Source organism: Panthera uncia, chromosome C2, assembly GCF_023721935.1.
Source record: "Panthera uncia isolate 11264 chromosome C2, Puncia_PCG_1.0, whole genome shotgun sequence".
NCBI lineage: Eukaryota > Metazoa > Chordata > Mammalia > Carnivora > Felidae > Panthera > Panthera uncia.
In genome coordinates, this window is record NC_064810.1 from 68,509,344 (window position 1) to 68,524,304 (window position 14,961).

Genomic DNA, 14,961 nt, shown 5'->3' on the forward strand with positions numbered 1-14,961 from the left:
AGACACTGATTGAGTACCTCTCCTCCCTCAGGATTCAGGATACTGTGCTGTCCCCCAGACCACAGGCTGAGCACCAGGACAGCTCTGGCTGGCACATTCCTAGGGTGTCATGGGGTCTGGGTAGGGCTGGGATTCTCAGTCCTAACCAGGGATCCCAGGGGCAGACTCTCCTCGCCTCTCTGTCCATGCCTGCTCCTTGGCTCCCTTGGTCTAACCTTTCCTTCTTGCAGGTCAGCCAAGATGGCAAAGCACTGCTGGATGTGCTGCAGCGTCCCCTGAGTCCTGGGAACTCTGAGTCCCTCACGGCCACTGCCAACTACTCCAAGGCGGTGCACCAGGTGCTGGACGTGGTGCACGAGGTGCTGCACCACCAGCGGCGGCTCGAGAGCATCTGGCAGCACCGCAAGGTGCGGCTCCACCAGCGGCTGCAGCTCTGTGTATTCCAGCAAGACGTGCAACAGGTAACAAACAGGCCGCTTCCAGCACGAGGCATCCATCTCAGGCAGGCAGGTGGCCCAAGTCCCTGACCCAGGTGACTGGGCCTGGGAACACCTGATTTACGGAGGGAAGAGGGCAAATCAGCCCCAGCTGCCCCCACCCCCTTCACCATATGGACTTACTAGTTGCATGCTTCTTGCCTAAGCAACTTTACAGATGGGCCTTCTCACTCTTTGGTGTGGGGCAGGAGACTCCGTCACAGCGCAGTTCCTTGCGTTTAGATGGCAGAGAACTTGACCCTCACTCAGGAGCTTTCTAGATGACTCCAGGGCCTGGGGGTTATTTGAGCACTGTCAGGGTTGGACCACACACAGTGAGCTCACTTCTCAATCAGGGACACAGGTGGTCTGCTAAGGTTGGGGTGTGATGGGGGTATTCTTTGGCAAACCAGATTTAAAACATGGGCTATTCATGATAAGGGGTTATTTATGGCTTAATCTGCCTTTTTGCATTATTATACCAGTCATAGCTTTTTCTTTCACCACAAACAACAAATAGTTATGTTTTGATGATGAAAGAACAGTCTTGCCACAAATGCCCTTTTGAATGAAATGACCCATTCGTTCCCTCTCATGCTTTCTCTGTCTGTCTCCTTGGGGACCCCAGGGGGCTTTGCTCTAGTGTGGCTATTCTGGGGGATGGAGAGCTGGTTGGGAGCTTGAGACTGAAGCTGGGGCTTCACATCATCTCCCTGCTGTGAGAGGCAAAGGTGGGGGCACTCATGCTATCAGTGTCTGTGGCCAGCACATAACTTCAAGCTTATACATATAAAATAACATTTCACACTCCTTCTATACTCTCTGTGGTACTGGCCAGTTGTAATCTAAAAGTGTATCAAAATTTACATGAAACACTGAGAGCCAATTGGACATGTCTTTGGAGTATTGAACCCCTTCACAGCTGCTGTGGGAGGGGCCCCAGTGCCAGGTGCCCCAAGACAGAGAGGGGATGGAGGGTGAGCAGGACATCCTGTCACTGGCTGGGACACTCTCTGGGAAGGGGTTCACTATGCAACCAGGCCTGGGAGTAGGCAGACCTTCAGGAGTGTTTCCAATTCTCAAGCTACCCTAGCTTTGTTGAAGGCAGCCCTACTCCACCACCCCAGGCTGGAGCAGTGATTGAGTCATCAGAGGCGACAGACACCTCAGCCTCAAGAGAGACGGACACTTATATGCTGGCCCCAGCTCTGAAACCCTTGTGGGGCCTGCTGGGAAAGGAGAAGCAAATGAATCAGTTGCCTACTCCTGCCATCTGGAACTGTCCAGATAAATATATCATCCCTGAGCACAGGAGAGCACAGAGTCCATCTGTGATTGAGACAGAGTGAGGTGCCAGCCTCCAGAGGCATGCAGACAGGGTGTTACTATTTCAGTGAACTTTGAGTGACTCACGGAGGCAACCCAGGCTGCGGGTTGTGCAGTGTCCTTGATGAGCTCTCCGTCCTCCTGCTGTTTCATGGCTGTGGTACTGGGATGGGCCATAGAGAGGGAGAGAGGGGCTGCGAGAGGGAGAGGCAAAAGGCCTCCCCAACACAAAGGTGGCATTCAAACTTGGACTATCTGGGAACTGCTGTCCCCAGACTTTTCTGTGGCCACCTTGACATCAACACTAAATCTAGAAAAAAAAAAAAAAGTATAGTAAAACTACACCTATGGCCATTCTACACCATGGTCTTAAAAATGAGAGTATTTCTGGAATTGAGATGCTATCATGTCTATTGTACAATCACATTGTTGGCATTGAGCAAGAGTAAGTAGAACGTTAGGAGGTGGATGTGATGGGCTCGGATCTTCCATGAGAACTAAATCCCCTAGGATGGTAATTCCATTGTTGTTTTCAGGATACGTGACTATCACTTCTGGAGCATAACTTCATTCACCCATTGTCTCACTCAGGCCTTCACTCTCCATGTCAGTGACACTGGGACAGTTGTACAAAGAAGAGTGCGGAAAAACAAGGGCTACCAAATCTTGTGATGGGTCCCCAGTGTTTATGTTATACCCAGTTAATCATCAGTACCTAGCAGGTGGTGGACCTGGTGCTTCAAAAGGCTTCTGCACAGGGGCACCTGGGTGGCTCAGTCGGTGGAACATCCATCTTCAGCTCAGGTCATAATCTCACAGTTCATGGGTTCAAGCCCCACATCGGGTTCTGTGCTGACAGCTTGGAGCCTGGAGCCTCCTTCGGATTCTGTCTCCCTCTCTCTCTGCCCCTCTCCTACTTGTACTCTGTCTCTCAAAATAAAAATTAAAAAAATAAAAATAAAAAAGGCTTCTGGACATAACACACTCAATGTGTAGCATGAGAGACTTCGACTTTGGTCTCCTGACTCCCAGAAACTTAATATATTTGTCATCTTTATTTTGCATGTTTTATGTCATCTTTTCTATATCTCCTTGAGAGTAGAAAGGATGACTTCTTCCTCTCTGTACAGCTTACAACTCTTAGCTGTATCTGACATGAAGCTGGGGTTCTCTTTATATTTGCTGACTTGAGCTGACATTATCATTAGAGGACCCCCAGTTTCTGTTTCTGTGGGGTAGCTCAGCCCATTTGGTAGTTGCAGGGAGTAGCTGGAGTCTGCCTGTGATGTGGTGTGAAATAGCGATGTGAAAGTCTTGAGGGTCCCAAGTATTTACAGCCAAGGTGGAGGATACGGGGGCATACCCTCAGTGCTCACAAAGTATCCCAGTGTTCATCAGTTATTCAGAAAGTTCGGGCTCCTGCAATGGGCCTAGAACTGTACTGCATTAGATTCTGGCAGGATGCCTAGTTAGTTAGAATGGCTCAAGACATACCCATTTGAAAATACAAAGAACAGTTCTACCAGAACATGCCAATCAGTGTGCAGGGCAGTAGAGTATTGATGGAACAGTTATAGGCAGAGGCATGAGAAGTCAGAGTTGGTGTCTTGAGGGAGGAGAGGATTGACTGAACGCTATAGTCTGTATCCAAGACTCTTCAGCACATTTGGGGTCTAAGATGTTTACTTGGCAGCCTAAGTGGAGAGCTTGTGAGTGAGCATCAGTGGCTGGAACAATACAGATTGTGCCTAGGAACACAGGCTCTGGAATCAGACACCCTGAGGGCCAATCCTGTTCTACAGGTCTTGGCTGTATGACTGGGCAAGGCGTTTCACCTCTGGTGCTTCTGTTTCCTGACCTCTAAAATAGGAACGATCATCGTACCTATCTCATTGGACTGAATGAGATACAAGTGCAAGGCTTAGCACCCTGGCTGCCCTGCATGTGGTAAAGCCTCCATCAGTGTGGTCTGGGTTGTTAGTCACATCCTCTGAGTGGTACTCGAGCGCCACCTGGTGCTTGTGCTGTTAGGGACCCCCCCTCCCTGCCCCCACCTCCCCACCACACATGAGCCTTTTGTTTCTAACAATAGCGACTGCTTCTGGGGTCTTCTGAGTTCTTTTCATTCAGTGATAGAATTTCAGAGCTGTCAAGGACTTGAAAGACCATCTAGTCTAACCTACATTATGATTGAGGCACTTGAGGTCCAGAGATGTGAAATAACTTGGCTGTAACCACACAGCTAGTTAATGTAGTACCAGGACCAGAAGCTAAGTGTCCTGGCTCCCTGTCCACATATCCTACAGAAAAGCCACACAAGAGAGGAGCCAGGCAGATGGAGAAGGAGACCAGGGAGAGAGACAAGAAGCACACACGCATACTTAACATAGGGAGGGGAAAGACAGACAGACACATGCACATATCCCAAAACAGAAGAGGGAGAGACAGAGACAGCCCATGTGGCAAAGGAAGAAAGGGAGAAAGGTTTGAAGACAGAGGGCAGAGAAACAGACACCCATGGATGGGAGGAGAAACATAAAGAGGAAAGTGAGGGAGGGAGGCACAAAAAAGGAGAGACAGAGTCTCCTGCTGGTGGAGAAGAGAGGTCAGAAGAGCGAGCCAGCTTCTGCCTGCCTGACTTGTTGCCCCATTGCCATTACTGGGCATGGTCTTTGCCCAAGTAGGAATATTTTGCCCATTAAGGGCCCAAAGCAGAGTAAAGCAAAAAGATGAAGACCAAGGGTAGGCACCAGTGAAAAAGAGATTTCATTGAAACCTCTGCAACCAGAAGTGGCCTGGCACATCACCCTGGTGGTTGCCCTCCCTTGAGTCCCAACAGATGTGCTCAGGTTTCTCTTCCCTGCTGGGCCTGAGGGCAATGGAAATAAATCTCTAAGGACCAAACTGGAATTGGGGTTCATTAAGCTGCAGAAAGGTGCAGATAAGCCAGACCCTGCTATAGTATCGCCAGCAGAATAATTTTCAGTACTATTGTTTTTCCTGTTTAGAGTAGGACAGCACTGAGCAAGAGCCAGAAAGGGCAGTCCATGACAACATCAGCCTATCTCCACCTTCTATTTCCCGCTAACTTCTGCGGCTTTCCAGGGGTGTAAGGGACTACTTCCCAGCCCAGAGAGGCCAGACTTTGTGCTGACAAGAACAAAGAGTAGCTAGATTCTTGATCTTTCTGGTAGATGCAGACTCTGTTCCGTTGTTTTCCACAGCCAGAGCAACTGGTTTTGAACACTGTCTGCAGGTCATCTTATTTTGCTTCCCCTTCTTTTTCTTCTCCCTCTGTTTTTTGCAAGAATGAATTGATGAAATGTTTTAGAACACCTGCTGTGTGCAAGACCCTGTGCTGGGAGTCCGGTCCCTCGCCTGAGAGAAGACATATGCACTGAAGGATGTATGAATGGCACACAGCTGTCTGGGTTCAGAAAGAAAGAAGCAAAATAACCATGGGCTAGTGGAGTCAGAGCAGGGAAAGTTCCCTGTGCTTGGGGTGGGATTGCAGTGGTCCTTAGAGCTCAGGCAGAGGAGATGGAGATGGTGTTCCTGGGGAAGGCCAGGAAGCAGAGCTAAGTATAGCCAGGGGACAGAGAAGAGGAAGTCTAACTGGGTGCCCACCCTTGTCAGAGAACGTGGGAGGTAAGGCAGGAAGGGTTAGGGGTGGTCTCAGTGGTGTGGGTGGGACAGTGAGGTTTGAAGCTCCAATGCACTCCCTTAAAAACAATGTCTTTTGTTGTTAAGCAGTCCAGTTGGGTGAGCTGGTGAGGGGCAGTGATGGCAGAATTTATCAGGCTCGGTGATTTTCCCTTCTGAATGACTGTGTTAATATCAAAGTCCATAGTTCTTGTAGTACAAATGAATCTCACCTGTTTCTATCAGTTTTTTGGAGCCTCACATGGAAAATTATAGGTTTTATGATGTCAGTTCCTGCCTGCCAAAGAATATGTAAAAAGGATTTGAGAGTGATTTCTTTTAAACTCTAGATATTCAATCTCTTACTAGCAGTAGTGACTATAGCCCCTTAATCATACTAAACCAGTTTGGACATTGTATGATCCAACTGAAATTTTGCATAATAAAAGATGAGCACTTTGGGTTGCACATAGAATGATTTGTTAGAAAAGAGTGACCAGAATGATGATGGGTCTGGAAATGAACTCTTCTTCTAGGAAAGGATGAAAGTATCTAAGAAGGAAAATGCTCAGGGTGCAGTCCCAGGTAGATGAGGGAACACATAAGGGAGAACCATCTGCAAAATTTGAAATGTGAACTGGTTACTTGTTGAATATGTTGTGGAGAGTATTCAAACCTCAGAGAGATGGTTGGGTTCCAACCCTGAGATTTTGTTACTGGGATTAAATGTGCCTATAAAAGTTGTATTGTTTAAAGCTCAGGATTCATCATCTTTCTGAGTACATATGATTAAGCATCTAATCTCTTCACTTGCCTTTTCTTATTTAATCTGCCAACCCTATGAAGCAGGTGATAGTTTGGCTCCCATCTTCCTGGTAAGGAAATTGAGCCTTAGAAAGGTTTAATAAATCTGCCTGAGGTGACACAGTTAGTAGGAGAATAAGGATTCAAATCCAAGTCTGTCTGACATCAGGTCTTGCTCTTAGCCTCTCTGCTATGCCACAGGCACTATGCTACCTGACGGGAATGCAGAGAGATCCAGCCTCTCCCCTTGAGATGTTTGTAAATTATTGCTGGAATGCCATTGCTCAAAGGGCCCTGGTGGACAACTTGGTCCCGAAGGATGGGACTTGCCCAAGGTCATGTAGCCTGATAGCTGAGATTCATCCTCAAACCCCCTGTCCATAAGTCTCACACAAACAAGTCATACTCATACCCAAACACTCTTCCCCATCTACTGTGTCATTATAAAATTGCCTTCTACAGTCATTTATCTCTGATACAAATTTCCCTAGAACAGACACTACCCATTCTCATGTTTTTCACACTCGTGTTCTCAGCATTGCTGATGCTCTTCTTTGTGACATGTATCTTGAATAATATCCGTTTGCTCATGTGAGTACTTAGCAGTATTAAAGTTTCCAATTAAGTTATTTGATGGTCATAATCCAATCACTGAAATACATTCAAGAAGATGATAGGTGACTCTTTGGGGAGGGTGAACACCCCAAAAGAAACCAGGGTTGAGGCTCAGCTGCAGTGCGGAAGATAGGGAGGGAATCGAGGGAGGGTTCTCCTCATTACGTTTGCCTTCTGATTGGAGAGAAGATAGGGAAACATCCTAAACTTTAACCTCTCTGGTGTCCCTGATCTTAGAGGGAGCATTCTAACCCTCTGTCCATCCAGCCTTCTCCAAGTGTTCCCTACCTAGAATTGGCAAGGTTGGGGAGTGAGCTCTAGAGGCTTTCCTCAGACATGCTCAGACCCTCCTGCCTGGGAATTGCTTGGATTTCTAGTACCCCTCACACTCTATACTCTAATCCTCCAATCCCTCCCCACCCCACCCGGGACCCCTTCCTCTTGGCCCTACTTTCTGTCTTCCTCTCTCCCCTTCCCTGTCATGGTCTCTCTCTTGGTGCTTACTTTGATTTTCTGTATGTAAACTCTTCTCTGATTGAAGAGTAGTCATTCCATGGTGAGCACTTTCTAAGGAAGGACCTAGGTGCCTCCAACTGGCAGGGCTAGGAGGCTGGTGGCACCTGGGAGATGGTGAGAGAAGTCCCTTCCCAGGAGTTACTGAGCCTCAGGGCTTCCTTGATGCATGGAAATTTTAAGTTCATTTAATGTCCTTAATTCCTTTTTATTATTATGTTAATTATTGAGAAGCCGGTTATCTTCCAGGGTCTTGTTTTTCTGATAACCCCTATTCTCACCGTGTCCTTGACCCAACAAGCTATTTCTGAAACCTTGAATACAAGGCTAAAGAATAAAAAGACTAGCACTTTATAACCAGTGGAGAGCTATTCAGAGATTTGAGCAGAGGAAACATGCTGTCGGAGTGAGTCTGAGGTGACTTGGTGCCAGTGGAAAGCTGAGTTGGAGTGCGAGGCTTCTGGGAGCCACAATCATCATGTGGCCATAAAGCATGAACTAGGGAATGGGGCAAGGGTAGATTTGAGAGCACCTGTGAAAAGATCACTAGGACCTTTTGTTAGTGGAAAACAAGCAAGATGTCAAGTGCAAATGCGGAACTATATTTTCAGAGTGTGGTCCTTAGACTCCTGGCATTAAAATCATCTGCTCAGAGTGGAGAACTTGTTACAAACACAGATTATCTAGCCCTGTTCTGTATTTTTTGATTCAGAATCTGTGGATAATGTGGGGTCTGTTGTCAGTGAGCAAGAATGTCCTGTCCCATTCTTGGGGACCAAGGATTCCTATCCCTTCAAAGGTCCTTCTAGCTGGGCTAAGAATCAAATTGATATGAGAAAGATTAATAGAGTTTGATTAAATAAAATTTAATAGGTATATGTATGGGGAATCCACATAAACATGAAAATTCCAAAGACAGGCAAAATGAGGTATATACGTCATTCTGAACTAAGGAGAATGGGGTGGGGGTCCGACATTGCAGAGGAAAGGAATGCGTGTCACAGGGCATTAAGAAGAGCAGAGATGTTTGGTAATTAGATGTTTACCCTATGGGTCACTCAGATAAAATTTGTCTCTGCTAATAACCCTTATTCTAAGCCCAATTTAGATTCTTCTGTGTAGTTAAGGGAGACCACAGGGTCTCAAGTGCCTTCAGCTCAAAATAATCCACATGCCAAAGTGGCACATTTTGGGGGGGGGGGGGGGGGGAGCTGCCCTGGACACCCTGCCCTAAGTTTTAAAATGAACACCAGGTGATTCTTAAGTATTCTGAAGTTTGAGAACCTCTGACTTAAGACATCCAGGCCTTAGTGGTTAGAAGTACAGGCATCAAGGCACCAGGGTGAAGAGATTCAGGGAGATGCCAAGGACAAAGACAAGTTCCTGTCACCCCAGCCTTGGCCTCATTGAGAAGGGACAGGTGTGGGCTGGCTGGGAGTAGAGGGCTGCAGGGTGGAAGCAGCTGAAACTCTAGGGCTTCATATCTGTTGACCAGCTTCTGCCCAGCATTGGTCTGTCAGGCCAAAGGACCACATTTCTCAGGGGAAAAAGAGTAGACACCTGCTAATGAGTTTCTGCTGAGATTTCTCAGAAAAATGATAGCTTCTCCTGCCATACCAAGACAGTTATTTTTATTTATTTACTTTTTAAATATTTGTTTATTTATTTATTTTAATTTTAATTTTTTAAAATTTACATCCAAATTAACATATAGTGCAACAATGATTTCAGGAGTAGATTCCTTAGTGCCCCTACCCAGGGTCAAGAGAGCATGTGGTCTAAATGCATGTCAGGCAACGATGGCTCTAAATGAACTGTCTGAAACGAAATAGTCAGAAATCAGCGTTTTAAACAGTACTTCCTATAGTGATTATGTTTCTCTATTCCCAGGTACTTTTGCAGTCTCTAGGTATTACTAGAGGAATTTTGTCCATATCCTAAATCATTTGCTTTTTTATTTGTTAAACTGATTTCCATGTAGTCCCTGCATCTTTGCTGAGATCACACGTGTTTCCCCAGCTTCAGTCCCAATGGCAGAAGTTAGGCTAAATGGAGACAATATAACAACACAGAGCAATCAAAATTATGTTTGAATTGATAAAAGCCTATCAGATATGAAATAAATACATTTTTAAGAGGTTAAGGTAGAGCTAATTAAGTAACCTTAGTGTCGTTAACTGATAATGAACTGACATTTTAAAGAAAGCAAAAGAACTTAAATAGGACGCAAATTGCTCTTTAAAAAACAGTTTATAAGTTGTGAAATCACCCATAGGGAGTATAAAAGCTAACCATTTGTGAACCAGTGGGTGAAAAGCTTTCCTGTTAAACCAATTTGTTTTAGCATAACAAACCCTATTAAAGCAAGAGAGAAAAAACAAAATGAAACAAAATAAATTCACTGAAACATTGCCAGACAAGCAGGTCATACTTAACTGCTCAAAACTAAATAAAAAAATAATAATTGTAATCTGAAAATCTGTCATAAATTCCAAAGCCTTTGTGAAAAACCAAAAGACAGCTCTTTTGTATATAAAAATTATCAAAATTATCCATGAATTTCAATTCATTCTCAAAAAGGGATTAATGCAAGTTTAAATATGCATAAAAATAAAACCGCACTGTCTGTGGTACACAATATATGGCAAACTTTGTGGGCCATGCAGGCTGATGCCCATCATCCTCATTACAACAGAGAATTGTGGGATCAGATTGTGTCAAGTCAAGTAAAAATGCACTCTCCTGATTTTCTGTGTGTTGAAATTTCACCATACATAATTCTGGAGAGACGTGGGCTCTTCTTTCCTCTAAGAAAGGAACCTTTCGAGTTCCTTTCAGTGCTTCCTTTCAGTGTTTGCAAAAGGTAAAAATCCAGTTCACTTATGACTGCAGTTTATTTTCACAGACATGCTTCTGGAATATGAAAATCATATATTGCCAGAATTTGTTATATAAGGTATTTAAGTCTCTACACCCAAAGTTTATATAGTCATTTCCTAAAAAGCCTTTCTTTTCTCCTTTTTAATGGACATTCCAGTTTTGTTAAGTGAATGTTTGTCAAACCTCATTTTTATATTCATACATACATTTCTCTGACCTAATACCAATCCTATTGTGGGCTTTATGATAGTGTCGATGGAGACTTCGAAGGCTTCTATACTTTGCACAATTGCAAGTATAATTTATCTCAAATGTTAAAGGAAGTGAAGCCAAAGGCAAGGTTCTGTGGAGCCAGAACTCCCATGCCTGTAGTCCATGGAATGATCTGGTCTGTCTGCTTGCCACTGGGCAATCTGTAGAAGAAACAAAGGAAGGGACTAAAGCATCCTTTTAAACAGGCTCAGTTCATCTAAATCATTTTCCAGAAAGTCATTCTAGAACCTAGGAAGGCTAGTACATCGTTAATCAAATGTTCAGGTCAAGTCCAGAGTAACAGGAATGGAGTGGGCTTAGTTGTCTTGGCAGGGTCTCTAACAGGTGTGTCTGTGCACTCTAACTGATTTAATTGCAGCCACCTGCTTCACTGAGCATTAGCTCTTCAGAGATGAACTGAAGCACCAGGAGATGAACTGCTTCCCTCTCCCTGAGAGGCACACAGTTTTGTTAGGCCATCAATGTGAAAGCAAAACAGGTGTTAAAGGCTTTAGGTCCTGCCCTGCCCCCCCCCACCCCCCTGTACATTTCAAGGCTCCTGCTAAAGGGTTTCTACTCCTCCTGTCCAGTGTTCCCCAGGACAACATATTTTCTCACCTTCTCAGCATCCCCTCCCTTGTCCCTCTACTTCTCCAGCTTCTCTCAATACCAAGGAAAATGTCCTGAGGCCAAATCACTAGATCTTGAGCCTAGAAATACACCGGGTCTCCACTGCTTCCTGGCAGAGAATCATAGATACTACAGGCCTTAGGATGCAAAGACCTTAAATTATCTATTTGTTAACTGTTAGTTGGTCAGTGCTGGTTGGAAGACAGGGCTGGAAAGAAGCCTGAAAGGATGGTTTTCCTAGTGATCACTATCTGGAGCAGCCAGGTGGGGTCTAACCAGTACAGACTTTACTCTCAAGATTAGAAAGGGAGTCCCAGAAGCCCGAGGAGGCAGGGTTCCCATGACTAGTTGCCTCTGCTGTGAGTATTGTTACGGTGCAGTAGGGGAGGAGTAAGCCATGAGGGCCAGGGAACTGCCCTGACCTGATGCTGCCTAATTTCCTGCCAGCATCCCTGAATTTATGTGGTTGGAGTAAAGGTAGTAAGAGGTTTAAACTGTGCCCGATAGTCTGTGTAGCTTATTTAAAATAACGGACTAATTAAACCTGGGAAAACAGAAAGAGTAATGAGGGAATATTCTGGACACGAAAGATGAGTTGAATTTAGTGAAGGGTGGGACTGTTACATTGCCAATGACAGCAATGAAACCCCTGGATGGACAGTGGATTGAACATTTCCAGCTGGACTGCTGCTTTCCGATTGGGATGGGAACTGTAGGACTCTTGTGGTAGCACATGTAGTCTCAGGTTTTTCCTTCTGTCTTCCTTCTCTGACCAGGTGTTGGATTGGATTGAAAACCATGGTGAGGCCTTTCTCAGCAAACACACCGGGGTTGGGAAGTCCCTGCATCGAGCCCGGGCCCTGCAGAAGAGGCATGATGACTTTGAAGAGGTGGCTCAGGTGAGATGCTGTTTGGTCGTGTGTGTGTGGAGCTGGGTAAGGGAGACCAGGGCTATGGCTTTGGTATTTGGTGGGGCATGTCGGGGTGATAGCCCAATGGCTTCTGGGCTGCCTTCCTGCCTGATGCAAGGAGACCCTTGTCTGTTTTTGGATCACTAGGTGAGTGGTAAATAGACCCTTAGTTTATGATCTTCAAAGCAAATTTCCTGCCAGCATGATATGTAAATGCCTTGTCACAAGGTGGTAATGGTGGAAGGAACTGACATTAGAAACAGCAACAGCCCAGAACTACTGGGCTGTAGGCAAGTGGGAGCTGGTTATCCCTGTAGGCAAGTGGGAGCTGAAAATCAGCATTAGCTCTGCTTGCAAAGCTGTGTGTCTTCCAGGACCTGGAGGAAGAGATGGTACCTGTTCACCACATCATGTAGTCACAAGGCTGAATGTGCCCAGAGAACATGGTGTAATATTCAGTCTTTTAGCTGAGTTGCACATGTAATCCCAAAAGGGCATTTTTATCTAATTACACAAAGATGCTGTGAGAGGTCTTGACCATTTGAGTTCATGATAGTTATACAGGAGGGTTTTTTGTTCTGAGCCTCCAGCCCCCAAATTTTATCCTAACTCTCTTATATTCCTCTTTTGGGGAATCTCCGATGGATTCTGAACATCTTCATCTTCAAGATGAAATACTACCTTGTCCACTTATATTGTCAAGTGTGATCAGTTGCAGTGGAAACTAAGACTGAGGACTAAAGCAGGGAAGGGGCATCTGACGAGAATCCGTATGGGGCAGAAGGGAGGATGACAAAGCTAGGGTTTGCCACATGACAGCTTTAACCAGGACTGGCTCTGATCCCACCATCCGGACAGTCCTCAGTGTGGGTGTCACACTGGGCATTGTGCAGAGTGCTACCGCTCACCCAAGGAGGCCACCAGCCCCAGACAGATGTGAGCTGTGGGTGGGGAAGTTGAGACCCTGCCAAGAACTGAAAAAATCTTCTAAAGGACAGGAAAATGGTGGGAGCGCACCACATCTCTGGGGAAGTGGCAAGTATGTGCTGGAAAGTGAGAGGCCTGGCAGGTGCCAGAAAGACTGAGTCACTAGTGACCTCGAGCCAGAAATACAGATGGGTTAGAGCCGACCTATCCAATAAAGAAAGCCTCAGATAGCATCTTGGTGCACAGTTGGTGGGAATGTAAAGTGGTGTAGTCTCTGTATGGCAATTCCTCAAAAAATTAAGCATAAAGTCACCATATGATTCACTAATCCTACTTCTACATTTATACTCAAAAGAATTAAGAGCAGGGATATGAAAAGATTCTTGTACACCAGTGTTCATAGCAGCATCATGTACAATAGCCAAAAGATAGAAGCAACCCAAGTATCCAGATGAAAGGATAAACAAAATGTGGTCCATACACAATGGAATATTATTCAGCCTTAAAAAGGAAAGAAATTGATACATGCTACAACATGAATGGCTCTTGAAGACATTATGCTAGGTGAAGTAAGTCAGTCACAAAGGACCAATACTGTATGAGCCCACTTATATGAATTACCTGGAGTAGACACATTCACAGAGAAAGTAGAATGATGGTTGCCAGGGCTAGAGCAGGGTAGGGAGGAATGGAGAGTTATTATTTAATGAGTATCAAGTTTCAGTTTTACAAGATAAAGAGTTCTGGAGATGGATGGTGGTTGTACAGCAATGTGAATCTATTTAATGCCACTGAACTTAAAAACTTTATGTTATATTTATTTTGCCACCACTACAAAAGCAAAAAACTAAGCTTCATCCATACAAGGACCTTCTGCAGAATGGGCTGGATTATGCCAATGTAGTATAGACACAAGCCAAATATTCCTCTGGATGTAGCACAGTCCCAAAACATCTGAGTAGCCAGGCATCCTGGGTGCCTCTGCTGTCTGTTAGCGGGCAAAGGATGGGAGAGGGCCACATGGTCTTCCTGTATGCTGAGTGGGGAGTGTGGTTGGTATCTGAGACAAACTATTGGAATAGAGCCATCCTATAGTTGTGTGGTGTTCCTGCCTTTCGTCTGTCCTTTGGCTCAGCCCTTCCTCACTTAGAAAGGATATCCCCAGAGCCACCCACAGCCCTGGCCCAGCCATCCCCCACCCCTTGCCCTCTTTCTGCTGCAGCCTCAAAGGCAATGCCAGCCTTGGTTATAGGCCCTTGAGGGAACTGTTGTTTTTGTGCATTGTTACAACTGGCTGCCACTGAAACTCTAACATTTCTACCAATTGCTCCCCTAGCTTCTCGCTGATACCTGATAATAAGCCTTTCACAAGGACAGTGCCTTTCAATTACTAGTAGAGACGTACTCACTTAAATTCATACTAAAGAAAGAATGGACACGTTTTTGAGAGCTTACACTTCCATTATATGTTTTAGCTCTCACCAATCCTGAATGATGCATAGGATTAGCCTTGTTTTATAGAAGACAACACTAAAGCTCAGAAAACTCAGTGTCCCCAAGTCATCTGGCTTGTCAGTGGCTCTGCTAGCATTTAAAACGTCTGACTACAGAGTCATGTTTTCACCCTAACTCACTGCTGTCCTTCCTTATTGAAGTATAGGAACTGAGGGCAAAAATCATTTCCAAGTGCCAGTTTGCTCATGAAAAGTACAGGACAAACAGCAAGAGTAGGGGGATTGGGAAGGAGATGCTGCAGTGGTCATTCCATTTGATGTAGTACATTACAGCTTTTCCTAGGCTCTGCCAATCCACTTCTCCCTGTCCTTGTTTTCAGATAAGACTGTGTCTTTCTTAGGAGAGAGAGTTATATCTCTTTTTTTAAAAAGGTCTATTTATTTTGAGAGAGAGAGAGAGGAAGAACCAGAGAGAGAGAGAAGGATAGAGAGAATCCCAAGCAGGTTCCATGCTGTCAGTGCAGAGCCGCA

At 45.3% G+C, this 14,961-nt stretch overlaps 1 protein-coding gene across 1 annotated transcript in view; it reads left to right on the forward strand.

Annotated features, from left to right (window-relative positions):
* LOC125921576 (kalirin) overlaps positions 1 to 14,961 on the forward strand; it is a 283,687-nt gene that overhangs the window by 101,307 nt on the left and 167,419 nt on the right. The window contains exons 10-11 of the mRNA XM_049629181.1: positions 231 to 461; positions 11,915 to 12,037. Of these exons, the coding sequence (XP_049485138.1) occupies positions 231 to 461; positions 11,915 to 12,037 (354 nt within the window). The remainder of the gene's footprint in view (positions 1 to 230; positions 462 to 11,914; positions 12,038 to 14,961) is intronic.